This window comes from Seriola lalandi, unplaced genomic scaffold (genome assembly GCF_002814215.2).
Source record: "Seriola lalandi dorsalis isolate HSWRI2012SDOR001 ecotype SW California unplaced genomic scaffold, Sedor1 jcf7180002054816, whole genome shotgun sequence".
NCBI lineage: Eukaryota > Metazoa > Chordata > Actinopteri > Carangiformes > Carangidae > Seriola > Seriola lalandi.
The window spans coordinates 279301-296694 of NW_019525369.1; the positions used below are offsets into that span (position 1 = coordinate 279301).

The following is a 17394-nucleotide window of genomic DNA, read 5'->3' on the forward strand; positions in this document are numbered from 1 at the left end:
TGTTCATCCAACGTTCATGCCAATAAAGCAGCTTGAATTGCAATAGTGAGGGAAACACAGAGAGACGCTGGGTGGTCAGAGGCAGAGCGGAGTCTCCCAATGTGATTAACCTTTTGTTTTTCCTGCTGTAATTCAGACTAAAGGCCCAGCAGGAAAGATATATTACCAGGCCCCCTTCCAGGACGCATTGTGAGCTGCTATAGGAAGTGACTGCTACTGTAACAACGCTGTTATAAAATATGGTGACATCAGTAATGGAGCAGGTCCTGTCCTAATGTTGATGGCAGACAAAACATTCAGAATGTTTTCAGGTTTTCAGAAAAGTGGTTTTTCGTTTCAGGTTGATGGATTTAAATTGCTGCACTTTCATTGTGGGTTTTGAGTGTGTTTTTGCAGGCTGTGGGGTGAGCCTCTTCAGATATAGTAAAAAAAAATTACTGTCCTAAATGTCACTTGGAAATTAAAATAAAGTAATACGAGCATCAAAATAATTAAGAGGAATGCAGAAAACAAAAGCACATGTGGCTTTTGTGCAGTATTTCACCACATACAATAACATGTCATTACTCATTTTCATATTCTAAAAGTCCTTCACATGTACAGTGATATTACACTGTACATGTGAATGTACAGTGAAGTTACATCTAACAGAGGTTTTCTCTCCATACAATTTTCTGATCAACATTTCTCTAATCATCAAATCCATCCAGCAGCAGAGGCTTCTACACTGGCCCCAATTTACCTAAAATGAAAAATAAAGAAATTAAAAAACCTTTTAGATAAACAGCTGTCGTTTGACATTCCCAGCCATGCAGTTATTCTAACTGTTGTTGTGGCTTTTTAATTGGGTTTCTCGGGCCCTGAGGTCAGTATATGAAAGAAAAACACAAACAGCATCGAACTCACATCCACCAGGTTTTTATGCAGCATTAATGTTATACTCTAATGTTTAAGGTGCAATAACAAACTAATTAGACCGGGTCAAATTAATGATCCCCGGGGGGAAACTTGGTGAGTGCTTGGATTAAAAAAAGAAAATAACACAACCTCTTACTTTTGTTATGACCTCGACTATGTGCTGTCCTGGTCTATACTGTAACAGCTACTATAGTCCAAATAAGATCTGCTTTGGAGTCTTATTTAAATCTAAATCCTGAGCAGACAAAGAGACTCCATACCACGCACCGACTAATTTTTCTGAGCATTATTCCTCCTCTGAGGTGGATATATTTGTCACATCTATGAAGTGATTCATCAGCCGGCCCAGGCAAAGTCTGTGTGTGATGAAGAGGGAAAAATCACTCATGTTGACTTGATCACATATCCATCTGTCGGCCTCTGGCACCCGGGGCCGCTCGTGCACAAAGACACCACATCGACTCTGAAGCCTGTAAATAACCTCGTCACTCACCGGGGCGAAGACGCTGACAGGAGGTGACTTCTACATCCTCTATTGCTCATATTTATCATTTGGGACAAAACAATGGCAGGACTTATATCATGGTAGAATACAAGATGATGATATACTTTATATTATTAAGCAAAGGATTCAGGTTGAAACTTGAGACCTGTAAACCCAAAAGCTTCTTCCATGAATTGTATTTCTTATAGTGTTAAATGCAATCAGTGCATGCATTTTCAACTGAAGACCGCATATTTGTCCTGGATTTTTCCATTAAAAAAAACCAGGTCAAACATCTTTGACCTTTGGTGGTTTTAATCCAGCTGCAGCAGCCAGGTGTGTTAAACTGAAATGACATATCCTACTATCTGGAGAAAAAAAAAAAGTGACAGCTCCTCTTATGGTATGACTGACAAGAGACACGAATCCTGTCATGTTTAAAGAGATAAAACATAAGTTCAGTCTTTGGTTGAAAGAGAGACAACATCTCTATGGACTGAATGCTCCTTTTTCTCATACTGAAGGATGAACCTAAAAAGGTTCACTTTAAAGTGCCGTGAAAGACGAATTCTTCAAAACAAAGTGGAGCTGATACCCTGAAATCACAATGTTTGTATTGATTTATAAATTTGTCAGTGGTGAGAGTGATAAGATCGTTAACTTAGGGAAGACATATTAGCACTAAAATATGCTCGAGCATCCGAAGCAAAAGTACTGCTAATAAAAAAATTGACAAGTGATACATGCAGAACATCAGAAATGACAATCTGGGGTCATAACACCATTAAAACCTCCATTATATTGAGCATTTTTTCAAATTAGTTGAAGGATTACATGTTCCTTAACAATAATATATAATCCTCATAAGGAAGAGGTACTAAAAGCTCCGAAAAAGATGACATTTTTATACCAATTTTTATGATCTGATGAATTGGAATAAAAACATAATATTTTCTGGAAGGAAAAGAAAAGAAAGTCCCTGAATGGAAATATTAAAAAGTGGCAAAGCCTTAAAAGCTCTCTAATAAGAATATAGAACCTCAAAAACTACAGTATATTGAACTTTGCTGTAAAAATTGTCCACTCTGTCGAGTGCTACAAATCTGATTTTATAAAAAATGAGTGAAAAGGTCAGTGGTTCCTTCTACAAATCTACTTGTTCCATGCTTTTCTAGGACAGAGTTCTTTTTTGCTTTCTATTTCTTTCTATTTAATCTTGTTTTACACTCAGGACTAGATGGTGTTTTTATCGAACAGCAGCTGATTGTGGAACAAAAGAACTGCACATATTCAGTGGGATCCAAAGGTCTGAGACCACACAAAGTGGATCAGACCTTTGGATCCCACTGTTCGTTGTGCTGTACCAAAATGAATGATTTTTTTTTCACTCATTTCTTAAGAAACAGACATTTAAGACTCTTAACTGAGACTAAATGTCTGGTAAAGGTGTAGATTTTCACACCTCTGGTCTTATCAGCCTACACCCGGTCCATCATCCTCACATCCAGCCAGTTTAGGCCCGCTCTCTCCTCCTAGTGGCAGCTTTTTGATATGACCCTTCAGCTCAGACACAGACATTACATCACCTCGACCCTCCTGTATCAAAAAAAAAAAAAACGAAACCCTCCAGTCTACACTCAGTGACGGTTACACAACAGCCATCATTATTTGGCGGCCAGCTACAGTCAAAGGCTCTGAGAAGCCGCCCACATCCACGCTTCCCTCCCGCCCGCCGGTTCGCCCTCGACCACTATCGGGCCGCGGCGGCAGCTAAAAACATTTCCAAGGCCGTTGTGCTGAAAGCGCTCACCATCAGTATTATCTAATCAGTATCGAATTGTTCCAAATGATACGTAAGGGTGTGAGTCATTCTCCAGGTTTGTTTAGTGTCCTGGCGCAGTGTGTAGGCTCGCTTCTATGATTCATACGTTGCCAGTGTGGAAGTTTTGCCGCAGGCTCGTTGACCTTCCGCTGCTCTCTGGCTTCAACCCCCAAAAGGAAATTGCTAGAAAAGGGAAGTTTTGTTGTCTTTTCAGAGGCTGAGGTCGCACGGGTCGCTAACTACTTTGTTCAGAGACGTTCTCTGTTGTTGTAATATGCTAATGTGGTGCTGCTGTGTGAGGTGTAAGGTTGAGGTGCTGCCTGGAAAATGGATGAAGGGGAGTTTGTACGGTGGCTCAGATGCAGGATAAATGTACGGGCAGGGAGGAGGGAGGGACAGTTACAGTCAATACAACTTCTTAAACCTTACAGACCAGTTCAGCCAGTAACAACGATACTTAGACAAACAGGAAGGTTTCTTTCTGGAAACAATGTCATAGTTATTTTTGGATAATTGAGTCAGAAAACAGTTTCAACTAAAAAGGTTGGTTCTTAATTATTTTTTCAATTTGTCACATCAAATCAAAACTGTCTGCATGACTGTATACCACTAAGGTATGTGGGAAAATGGGTATCTGTGAAAAGTGTGTGAACTATCCCTTTACAATCAATTAGGAAGATAGATAGAAGATAGAGAGCAGTTCAACACATTAACAAGATATGAATATAAATGTTTACTTTTTTTTTTTACAATTCTAGATTGTTTCGGGGACAATTTTCTTTAATTGCCTTTGTCACTGGAGGGCTTTAGATTGTTGATCTGATGGTAAGAGGTTGACCTTTGACCTGTGCGACTGACATGAAGTCACTGCAGCTAAAGATGATACAACTCTTCCCGCCGCCGAAGCTTTCTGAGTCGTACTCCGACCTTCAGACTGTTGAAAACAAACCAGGTAATCAATGAAGGTGATAATACACCATGTGCTCTCCATTACAACTCTGTAAACAGACGTTAAGACAACTCTTATTTACGCGGATCTGCTCCGATAAGTCTGTGTTTGCTGCCTCATCGTCCAACCTGATGCAGGATAAATGTAATAAACTTTTAAAGACTCATTTCTTTGCTGAGTTTGAGCTGAGAAGCAACGCTGTGTCTCACATATTCACGACACACAACTGCAGTTTTAGACATTGAATATTCAACACTGTAAAGACTAATTTGTACTGTACTAATCACTAATGTTTACATTTACATGTTGCACTTTTATTCTCATCAGAGCATCGCGGCAGCAACACCTCTGTGTTCACACATTAAATAAACAGGATGACAAGATAAACAAGAGTCTCACTTATAGTTCTTGATCCTGCCTTATTCTGTCTCGTTTTAGGATTTGAAACAACCAAATATATTAAATTCATCTTGTGTAGCCAAGCTTTGTTTGGACCCAGAAGTTGAAAAAGCTACTAAAAATGTAATTTTGGGGAAAATAAAGCTCTTACTAAAGTTTCTCACTAATATTTCCATTTGATGAAATGGTGCCTGCATTTAAAAAAGGATGAATCCACTCAGTGTAAACGTCCTTCAGTGACAAACTGAACATTTTCTAAAGTTGAATTTAAATATGCGAAATATAAGTTGGAAAAAAAGGAGGGAAAAAAAAGCTGTGTGTGTTTGAGGGGCAGGGCGGTAAAGACCAGAGGCAGGCTGGGTAAATCAGGCTCAGAGTCAATTTAAAGCCTTTGTCTTTGGCCTCGCTTCTTCTGGTGAAGGTGACTGTCACTGCCACAGCGCTGAGGAGCCGGACGGCCTCGGAAAATAAGCGTGGCGCCGCTGACAAATTGTCAAGGCGGCTCCCCCTGCTGGGCTTTCACTGCGCTCGCAACAAAAGAGACCCCCGGCTTTCTCCCTCTCTCCCTCTCTGTATCTCTCTCTCTCTCTCTCTGTCGCTCTCTCGCTTTCTCTGCCTCCAATCCATCACTCTGCCCAGTGTATAGCTCCCTCCCGTCATTCCCAGAATGGCAGAACAAAGACAAAAGGTGCATTAGAACAGGAGAACAGTACGGGCCACCCAGGGACTCAATCCAGCAGCCGAGCAGCACGGCGAGGTGCCGCGAGAACAACAGGGCCGGGTGGCGGGGGCGGGCAGAGAGGGTGTGTATGTGTAAAGGTATGTATGTGAGTGTGTTTGTGTGTGTGTGTGTGTGTGTGTGTGTGTGTGTGTGTGTTTGTGTGTGAATCATACCACCCCAAACCACCCAATCCCCACATTCACAAATCCATGAATGTCCACATTTGTCCTCTTTTCTCTGTCTCTTACTTCAGTTTATGTTTAGAAGTTGTTCAATTTACTGCATGAAAACCTCAGCACACACAGGTACATACCAACACACACTCTACCAGCATCAGTGTTCAAGTGTTAAATCCCAGTGTTTCTATCAGTGTAAAAAGTTTCAACCATCACCTCTCTGAGGACACACACGTTACATAATCAACACGTCATTGAAAAAATCAATACTTGATAACATAAACATATGTGAAGTACAAACCAGATAAGAGAGAAATAATCCAAAATGATTCACAGTAATCACCATTTCATAATTGGTCTATATAATACTGCAGAACAGTGTGCACACTATGTGTTAATGCTGATAGTTTTGTCTTTTGTCAGTATGAAGAAGAGAGCACTTTAATCAAATGTCAAATTTGAAACCAAGAAAGAATTTTTTTTTTAATATGATTTACTAATGTTTTATTTTGCTTTGTTTTATTTCGTGAGCTGTCCACTGTGCACCACACCCAAAACACCGGCACTAGGTCTGAGACTACACTTCATTGTGACATTTTCCCACTTTAAAGAAAATACAGGTGGTGTGTCTCGGTTCACGAACTTACATACTCAAACTTTCTATTTTGACAAGTACAGCAACATGCAACATGGTGCACTCAAAACTGTCATTTCTCACCCTCAACGGTCACCATCTTGGCTGTGTAGCGAAAGGTGTGGGACCACCAGCGTATTTGAAAAGGTTGTACTTGTGAAGACGGCGACTGATTTGGGTGCCACCAATCCTGTATGGGACAAAATGTGTCCTGTATTTTCATACACATCATTTCGTTAATAAACTGTGTCCTCGAAGTGATGTGAATAATGTGATGTCAAGTAAAACCAAAGCAGTTATAGCCTACAGGTTTAGTTTTTATTATATGAGCAGGAGACTGACAAGCGCTGTGTGCTGTGAGAAAAAACACATATGGTTTCCTTCTACAGATAAAGACAGTAGTACAACGCCCTGGTGGCTCACCGGATAGATTGCATGCCCTGAAGGCTTAGTACTAACCACAGCCGCCTGGGTTCAAGTCCAACCCGTTGCCCTTTGCTGCATGTCATCTTCTCTCACACTCTCTCTCTCTGACTTTCCTCTCAAATACTAATTATAAATCAGAATTAGGCTACATTTTTTGTTACCCTTGATATTTTTGTTATTTTGGGTTAGAAGCACATGAAACAGTGTGTATTGGCATTCTGAAATCAAAAATTCTCTCTTTGCATCAGCAGGGGCTGGGCGTCCCTTATTTCTTCACAGAGAAGGTGGCAACCCTTGTCGTCAGTGACGATGGCGGCCTAATTTCCATGTGGTGTGACACAGGGACAGGCACAGGAAAGTAAAACATTCGTTTTGAAGTCAAGTGAGGAAAACGGCCGGCAGGTGAGCGATAATCGTGGTCACCTGGTGTGATTGCCATTTGCGGTGATTGCACAACAGCGGTGTTTGATAGAAATTCAGGCACAACACCAGTGAGTATACTGTGTACACGGTGTGCTACATGTGAGCACATGTACTGAAGTATCCGATCTGAGACACAGCACAGGCTAGAGTTAACATTTAGCAGCGGTTCTCAAACTGACAGAAAAAGGATGAAAACTAAAGGCAGTTAAGACAAAATTGGGACAGTGGAAATGTTGGTACTAAATGATTTGGTTCTCAGATGCTTTAGAACAGTAGCAGGTCATACTTTGCTAATACTTGTCACCATCAGTTGTGGTCTTTGGAGTATTCATCTGAGGGAAAAGGTGCTGGTGCTTTGATGAACGGGTGCATAACAATGGTCACAGTGTCAGCCATGGAGGAAAGTAATTGGAAAAAGGAAGATAATTTGAAAACAACAACAACTAAAAAAGAGACCAAAACAGCTGGAGGGGGAAGACAGAGCGAGATGTTGTGATGTTCTATTTCATGGGTTTGATTGGCTTCCTGGCAATTTGGAGGTGCTGTGAAGACTAGCATTATAGGCTGGGGTGGTGTGTGTGTGTTTGTCTGTGTGTGAGGTACAATGCAGTCAACTTTAGTAACTTCAGTGTTAGAAGCAAAAGTATATTACAGCTTGGTCTTATTTTCAGTTTTGACCATCATTACTATCAGTATTCCTTTCACTGTACTCAACTTATTTCTTGAAATCTGGGACCAAGGCAGCAACAAACACAAGCAACAGCTACTTGTTCCTTTTTATTATGGTTCATACCCAAAGTGCTCAGTTCAACCAAAGGGCCTAAAGAGCTGAGGGTATCAAGTATTGGCAAAAAAGAAAAAAACTTTGTGGGAAAAAAAGGCATAATGATTATTCTGATAAGGACTCTATGATGTGGTTAAAAGCCCCAATGAAAGCTAGTAAGTGGAACTTGAGTTGGACTTGTTTCATCAAGCTATTATCTCCAAGGTCAAGCGAGAACTGTGACGTTTACTTTTGAGGTAACAGCTACTATTCCTTGTTGTCAGATCACAGCATTTAAAGCTCCATATAGTATAAAGGTTGTTTGATTATAAAGCAGGTCTAGGTTCTATATTAATACTGTGAAAGTATCAAAGCCTCAGTCCACAGAGAAATGCACACAGCCTGTATTCACTAAGTTACTTCTGTAACTTTATGATGTCACAACAAAGCAGTCACCGCTCTCAGCCATGCCCCAAGCCCCGCCCACCTGTATCCACCATCTAACCTTGCAGGATTTGGTTTCTCTGAGTGTTTACCTGAAATCTGCTTTATTTTCATTCAATCACTCAGAAAACAGTCAGTCGTTCAGAAGAGAGGCTCTGAGCCTCCTGTCTTCTGATTGGCTCACTGACCTGTTGTTACTAGAGCTCCAGAGAGAAGCCAGAGAGAGGAGATGTGAAACTACATTGAGATGGTTTTTTGGTTCTTAAAACCACAAATATATCTTCTTATGGATCAACACTTCAAATAAAACACAGAAGAGGAAAATATGGAGCTTTAACTTATATAATATTATCATGACTCATCATGACAGGTGATGGTCAACACTTGATTGAGATCCTGGTTAAAATAAGTCTCCTATAAAATAAGTGCAGCAGCACTTGTTTTGCTACTAGCCGCATTGAAAATGTTCACAACCCACTGCAAAGTCACCTTTGCTAAAATATAGCAACAACTCTGAGAAGGAAGAGAGGGAGAGGTTGAAAGTGACAGACGATGGACAAAGACACCGAGAGAGAAAACAGAAATAAAGTGAGACAAACTGAGAAAGAAGCAGATTTGAGAGGGAAGGAGGAGAGGAAACGGAGGGATAGATAGAGGCAAAGACTGAGAGAAACAGATAATAACAGAATGAGTGAGAGACAGAGAGAAAGAGAGAGTGAGAGAGGGTTCAGGCAGAGTTCAGTCTCATTAATAAATGATTGCATTCAGCGGCGGCTCAACTCCAACATGTCAATAACCCGGACAAGCAGCTCCTCATTGCTTTCTTTCCCCCTAGAGCAGGAAAATATGTTGACAGAATGAAAATAAGACAACGTCCTTGGATTTCGTCTCTGTAAGGGCAGTGTTTTCTCTTTCTCTTTCTCTTTCCCACCTCTGATTTTAATGTCCTGCACCACTGGAAGATCTCTCTGTTTTGATCCCACCAGTTTGCCCTCTCTGATCTGACACTCTTGGGGGTGGGGGGGTAACGCTCAATCTAAGGGGAATATCTGAAGAAGTTTCAGTATGTGACACTCGTCCTTTGAGAAAATTGCCGCCCACTCGAGCCCACAGGTAGGAAGTGACTGTTGATGAGAATGTAAAGCGCACTATGGACATGAGTCATCAACACACCTCTGCTCCTACAGTCTTTCTAGTCTGAAGACAGAGACGTTTGTGGTTTTCAAAATGTTACAGTGACGAATTTGAAGCTTTTTCCAAATGTAATTCTAAATTTAATTGAACTGCTTGGCTGTCTGACAGTTGGCAGGACTACATGTCCAGAGGGACTGTTACATCACAGGGTAATGGGAGTTTTAGAAGGACATTATAATTTAAATGCTTTTACTTTACCTAACAGACTGCACATTGCTGGTGTGTGTGTGTGTGTGTGTGTGTGTGTGTGTGTGTGTGTGTGTGTGTGTGTGTGTGTGTTGCTCTACTATAGGCCGTGTTGACCCACTTACATTGTGAGGACTTTTCTTTTAGTGCTTTTTGACACAGTTTGGGGTCCAAACACAGACTGAGATGATCATGGCATTTTTTATCATCACACTGCTCTTACTCAGCATCACAATTTATTGATGAACCGAACATTTCAGTCTTAAACAGTTCTTAAAAATGTAATACTTCACCCATCTTGCGTGGCCAGGTGTGTGACAATTCTTTACAGAAATTACAATCTATTGAATGAAAACATCAGCTTTGAAGCTTGCATAAGTCATTCAAAGGATGTAAACATATCACCTCCTGGTGTCTTGAGTGTGCCATAGATAAATCTATAAAGTCCCTCAACGTCTTAGAGCATGACATGTCATCATTCAGTCCTTCAGGGGATAATGTTCGTGTAGGCAGGTATATACAAGCATTTTGCTTTGGCCTGAGCCTTTTCAGTCACTCCAGGCAGTTGACTTGTGTAATTAGATTTGATTATATATTATGTTGTCCCCCTTAATTTTTGTATATTTCTTTAAATATATACACAAACACACACACACACACACATATATATATATACTGTATATATATGCAATGACACAGTATACACGAATCACTGTCAATGATAGAAAGAGATTAATAATAATAGAGAGATTAATTGTTACACACTTGGGCACACAAGATGGGCGGAGCATTATCTATTAAAGATCATAGTTGTAAGAACTGTAATTATAGTAAGAAATTTCAAGGATTGTGCAGACTTAGTGGAGGTCTGCAATTCCAGAGTTTTTATTTGTGATCATGATTTTGTTTAAATAGATATATTAGACTGAAACAATATTCATTAAAACTGACATCTGTATATTTTTGCACCATGTTTTTCTCCACATTGACCAAAGGTTTGCAGGTTGTCTGTGGTTGAACGTGTGAAAGGCTGACATTTCTTCGAATAAGAAGATGCTCCACTAATCTTGCCTGGTTTATGCTTGTTAAAATACATTCATGGTGTGAAATGTGTCACTTACAGTGTGCTGGCTCTGTTTTGAACAGATTCTATATACAGTATTGGCATTTTTAACCAGAACAGGTGCAGCCTGATCAACATTTCTCAATAGCAACTGATTATTCAGAGTAGCAGCAAACACAGCAAATGTGTAGGTTTGCGGTTTTAATGATAATCCAACACATAAATGAACAAATGAGATGTTTTTACCACGAGAAACAAAAACCAGCTTTAGGGTTAGATGCTCACTCTATGAGAACGAACAGCATTAACACTGGAAGGAGGAGGGGGCACTGTGCAAGAGTGTGACTGACAAATAAAAACATTTTAAAAAAGCAGATACTGTGTACATACGAGAATTCTGCGTAGTCCATCATCTGGATTTTGGCCATGCGAGCCAGGATCTCCAACAGGGTGACGCCTTCATCTGTCTGGAGCCCACTGATGACAGCGAGAAGGAGGCAGGAAGGAAGTGGAGAAGAAAAAGGGGGGGGGAGAGAGAACAGTAATTAAATGAAACTCCTCCCCAAGAGTAAAAGTCTTAGTTGTCAAAAATGATGTTATCATATCATACATCCAACTTCCCAGAAAACTGGTTGCAACTTCCTTTTAATTTTATGTGCTACAATACTAGTGCAACAACAATCATCTGTGGTAGATGCAGTGGCTAGTGTTTCTGAGAACATGCTAGCATGTAAGCACATGGTTTCCTATGTATGGTCTGACCAAGCAGCAACCTTCAGGGAAAGAAAATAAATCCAACACAAAAACTTCAGTTCCTTGAATGGCCACTTGAGACTGGCTCCAACAGTGAGTCAATCCCCACAGACTCCCATGTCAAAATGTCCAACTTTAGAGCAGAAATAAACATGTTTACAGCTTGGTACAAGAAACTGTTTATGTCTCTATAGCTAATTTGCCCCTTCATGACAACTGTACGGGGGTGAAAACAAAGCCATTTACATTTTATTAGGGTTATTAGGGTTACTTAATTATGCATTAAGTTCAGCATAATCAAGGGTGGGGCCTCTTTGAGTGACAGGTGTATGCTTGCCACAAACCGGCATGTACCAAAGCCTCTGCTCCACCCCTTTGCCCATTTTTGGATTAGCCGAGAGTTATGCCAAGATGGCAACGGCAGAGCAGAAAAACCACTCTTCAGGAAACTATTGGTGATGTCATAAAGGCTAGGTACATCTTTTTTTACAGTCTATATGTTTAACACAAGAGGATATATTTTTAATATAGATTTTTCATATAATTACTAAGTGGACGGTTGAGTTTTCCAAAAATCCGCAGTAGTTCACGCAAAAGGAATAAAAAAAAAAAAAATTCTGTCACTGTTTATTTGAATATCCATAATATATCTACATGGGATGCAATTTCTCTCTGCTCATTGAGGTAATGAAAATTTAACATGCATGAAGAATTCATGCAACTCAAACTAAAAACTAAAAACTAAAAACTAAAACTTGTATTATGTGGCGATGTGAGGTAAACACTAATGAGGACAAATGAAAATGTTTGAAATTGACATGTGTGATAAAGTAAAGGTTTTATAACTTCAGTTGTCTCTAGAATCCACTCCTGCATTCATTTCTTTATGACAGTAGGATATTAAATATTCGTCGAGGTAACGTTAAACTTATAAACTGAACTCAAAACAGACAACAGACAGAAAGTCTGGTACAGAATGAAATAAAAGACCAAAAGAGAAACCAGAAGAAAAAAAAAAAGAAAAGAGCACTCTCCAGCCCTTCCACAAAAGCTCCCAGGTGAGGTCAGATAGGTGAGAGGTAGAGAGGTGGGAAGTGCACTTTTGTGGCGAGGTGAATACTGAAGAGGTGAGAAAGGTTGGAGACAGAAAGCTTGTTATCATCACTCCCTGGTCCCTGATTTTTGAGCTCTTAAATGTGTGCTGGCAGGAAGTGACAAGGTTAGAGCCTAAACACCAGCTCAGGTGTAGTGAGGGCACAAGGACATAAATGGTTGGTTTGAATAAAACTTTTCTCCTCAGATCTACAAAATGGCCTCCCTTCTCACAATAAAAATGCCAAATGCCATCAGCATTTTCTCTAACCCGAAGACGCCGATGTTTGGTCATGATAATTAAATTGCAGCAGAGGTAAAAACAGACTTTAGTGTACATGGTCAGTGAGCGTCTTCTCCAGTCTTATCCTGCAATAATCTTTTTTAAACTGCTTGTTCATTTTGGTCTTTAGCTGAAGCAAGCATCAGTTTGTAACTCAGTACCAGACTGAGCCAAAGTTTTATATTGTTGTCCTTCAATAAGTCTTGCTTAGGTTGTCCAGCCAACAAGATCACTTTCCAGACTATTCAATGAGTCTAGTTAAGGAAAGTGAGTGTAGCAGCAACTCCTCCTCCAACCTGAACAACCATACAGGTTGTTTTTTTTGTCAACCCTCTGATACAACCCATACGAGTGATTCCTGAAACAGCGCCCCCTCCTTCAGCAGTCATACCAGACCTTGCTGTCATGGTTTCAATGATAATCAAGTGGACTGCACCGAGAGTGGTGTACCTTCTTTTGTCACCATGGTTACTATAATATCAGTCATTGCTTGGTTAGGTCTAGGAAAAGATGATGATTTGTGTTAAATTAAGTACTTCCTCAATATTAGACAATCTTTGTTATCATGGTCACAATAATAACAATGTGGTTAACTTGGCAAAACACACATAGATCATAGAAACATAAACATAATACTTTCACATGGGAATCGAACACCGCTCTCATGTGTCGTACCACAACCTCCTCCTGATTTGGACTTTGTCTCTCTTTATATTACATCACCGCGCTTTTCCCTTTGCTTGTTTCATAATAACTACGGCCACTAGATGTTGCCTAGCAACAAAACGTAACTACGGGTCATAATAACCTGCTCCACAGATGACCTATGGGCTCGTCTTTTACAGGACAGTCTCCTCCTGCCTGCTTATGATAGATGAACCCTAAGGCTAGTGCTCCATCCAACCTGGATTGAGGTTGCCAGACCTGCTGAGCATCCGATTATCTGAACCTCATTGCTGCATCTCAGGGAGCGTTGTCTCACATTTCTCTGTTAACTGACTATTGCCAAACCAAGTGGCCGCTTCATTTTGTCCTTCAAATATAAACTTTATTCATCTGTTTGATTCTGACGTCTTTCTTTTGTGTTAATTACTAATGCCTCATTTATTCAATTACTTATTTAGTTATAGTGAATATTCTCCATTTTCGCCAAGTCATGGTCTTGTGTATTCCTTCCAAGTAGAGACAGAGATTCCTGAATCGCGAGTTTACCACTCCTGATTATGACACTGATTCATTTTTTTTGATCTATATTCTTTCTATCCTTTTCTTCTTTCTTTTCTCCTTTCTTTCAGTCCACCATACAGCATCTTTCCTCACATCCTTCCCTCTATTCTATAATAGTCCTCAAACTGTGATGCAAGAAGACATTAACATCTCTTTTACTCTCGACACACACTTCAGTACAATTTACTGTCAGGATTCACTTAGAGAAGCAGCTAAATTTAGAAACTCATACTGAAGAGAAATGGCAGATAAATGGAGGAATAACAAATTAAGTATAGTCAATTAAAAGAGCATTGATATGTGCATAGGGCCAGCAAGATGGGTGTGTGTGTGTGAAGCCCACGATTAAAGTTCAATATTCAAACTCCGAGCTCCAAATATTTGTTTACATTAAAATGAGACATGAATCGACCACTGGGGGCAGTAAACACACCGTGATTATTAATAGAGTACTTGAAGACAGTCAACAACCTATATGCTTCCTCCTCCAAAATAAAAGCTTTTGTCTGTCTGGTACGATCATGCAGTATGTCCTATGAATCCCTTGCTCATGTGTATTTATAAAACTGTGACAGTGAAACCATCAAGAACAAGAGAATTACTGACTGCAAAAACGCTGAGAAATGAGCATAAATAGCATCAAAATTGAGATTTATATAGTAAAAATCCAAGAATCTCTAACTTCGACTGCTTCTCTCATAATAAGAGAATATGTCTGACTGGTTGAAACATAATCAAAAAAATACTGGATTGTCTATGTATGAAAAGTTCCTGACAGCCAGGGATTTTTCTCCCACTTCCTCAGCCTGGAGAGCAGACAGCAGCTTCAATAGCCCACAGTGAGAGTCAGCCCTCCACAGTGCAGAGCAGCTGCTTCAGATCTGACACCAGTGATCACTCTGCCTGCCTGCAGGCCTGATCCTGAGGGCTGATAGCTGCAACGCGGACCTCACAGCAGCTTTTACATTAGCTCTGCAGCATACAGTATGTCGGTTTGTGATCCCTCTCTTGATACGACAGCCTGTAACAGCAGGATTTTTTTCACATACAGAGAGCAGGTTTTGATGAATTTCATCCGACGTCCTGTGTCATTCCGCTCCAACACATTTTCGCTGTAAGGACAGCTGCTGACAAAACAAACGCCTGTACTGTCTAGTTTCTCTTCCAATGTAAAGCAGCAAAACAACCTCCACAGCTAACCAGAGCATGAATACTTGCAGCATCTACAAAACATCAAACAAGAGTAGCTGAAACACAAACAACCCAGAGTAATTTACAGTTCATGTTCTCCAGATGATTTAGCCTCTGTTGACTTCTTCTCTAGTGCCACCATGAGGTTGACATTAATTTCATTATTGATGACAGGAGTCAAAACATCTGTTGGAATGATTCTGTCTGTTTCAGAATAAAGAACATCAATGAGAGCTGAGAACCATCATGACATGTGCACCTGCACAATGACACCAAAGTGAGTATTAGTTTCTATTCTATTGTAATTTAATGTAAAACAGTTCAGCAGACTGTTTATTACAACTAAGACGAGGGAATAATGTTTTTTCAGATAAAAGTGCTGTTTCTTTTGTCTTTTTCTCTATACTCTACAATATGATATTGATATGATTTCTCTCTATTACTGTATAATGTTTTTTCCACCCAGACAAGGTCTGGATAATATAATGGCCATAACATTGTTCATTCTTATCAGCTATGCTCTTCCTTGTTCCCTACACCCTCACTGTCCTATTACACTCTCTGCCCCGTGTCAGACCTACAATCAGATGACTTTTGGACTCCACTGTAGCTGTAACAAACTGTCAATAGTTTAAAACATTAGAGTTCATATTTCATAGTCCTCAGCCATTTTAGTTAATATCACTGTGCTGTTACAACAGCATCACTTATTTAGAGGGAGATTGTTAATGGAGCAAATATATATTAACTGTCTCACACATTAGGACTCATGATGAATGATGTTTATACTTGTTAATAAAAGTTCTGTTGCACTGTTGATTCAACTACTTCTTTTTATTTTGCAAACTTACATATGACAGTGAAATTCAGCTTTAACTTCATCCACAACTGTATTTTTTGATTTTTGATTTTAAATAGTTAGTTGACTGTAAATTGTACACTACAATATTTAATTAATCCATTTATTACATTCTTTTATACACGTTTCCAGTGTTGTAAATTGTTTAAATTAATGTTCAATAAAGTTATTTATGAAGCTCTTGCTTTAACTTTTTTGATGGTTTTTATAGAAAAAGAAATATTTAAATGTTGTTGTCCGACAACACTGACAATGAAGGATCAAAAAACATGCTGATGTCAAATTGGTAAATACTTTCACCTGTGGAGGTGGTGACAGTGCTAGAGCGGATCCATCATTTAATCACAGTTTAATATTTATAAATTCTGTTCTTAAGTGTTGCTACCATCGCCTGTCAACAACAGCAGAAATGAAGTTGCAGGTAAGAAACTGATCCTGTGAATATTGAAGTCAGAGAATAATAAACAAACTCATCAACAATTGGTCTGTCATTTCATCTGGGAGTAGTTTTCTAGGATCATCATCACAGCACATTAGAGAAATAAGGATGTCCATGCAGTCTCCCTTCTCCACAACCAGATGAATGGAAACAAATGGGCTGCTCTGTACATGAGGTCCTCCTCCTGTTGGCACAGATCACTGTTTTCACAGTGTGGAAACCTTTCAAATGACAATAAAGAAACAAACACTTGAGTTAAGATGTGGTGGATCACAGTTAATCACAAATATCTATCAGCTTTCAGGATAGGTGCATGAATGTCTGCTTCAGTTGAGGACTGGTTTGAGTATTAAATTAACAATTATCTATATGACAAATATTTGTCTATACATTTTGTATACGTCACATTATCCTAACTTGAACTATCACGACGTCTTGATGGACAATGTATTAACTAACATTAATGTTGCGCAACACAGATCACTTAAACTGGGTCACATGTGCAAGAAACACAAACCAAACGTCGTTAGATTAACGTTAATTAAATGTACCTTTTTATTGGGCTTTGACTGAACACCTCCACGGGCTAACCCAGGTTTACACAGGTTATCAGTCCAGTGGGGCCAGGTAACGTTAGTATAGCAATGGCTAAGTTGTCAGCGACACACTAGCTGGCTAGCTCGGTTAGCAAGGTGTATCTTCACCTGAACTGTTATAATAACAGGGATGCTAATTTTGGCTAGCAAAGAAATAGGCTTAAAACAAAATGTACTTACCGGAAAAAATTGATCCGCTGACTCCTCCAAGTGTCTTTTAGAACAACTGAACGCCGAACAAGACATTTTCAGGCAGACATGTTGGAGCTAACTTTGATGAACTGAAACCACAACAACAAGTCAAATGTTCAACACACCACTCTCGCCCTATCCAGATTAATAGGCAGGTCCC

The 17394-nt window shown here is 39.7% G+C and overlaps 1 protein-coding gene across 1 annotated transcript in view; it reads right to left on the minus strand.

The window, feature by feature from the left end:
* LOC111669744 (receptor-type tyrosine-protein phosphatase N2-like) overlaps positions 1 to 17394 on the minus strand; it is a 234607-nt gene that overhangs the window by 146668 nt on the left and 70545 nt on the right. Inside the window, exon 10 of the mRNA XM_023426189.2 lies at positions 10993 to 11079. Coding sequence (XP_023281957.1) covers positions 10993 to 11079 — 87 coding nt within the window. The remainder of the gene's footprint in view (positions 1 to 10992; positions 11080 to 17394) is intronic.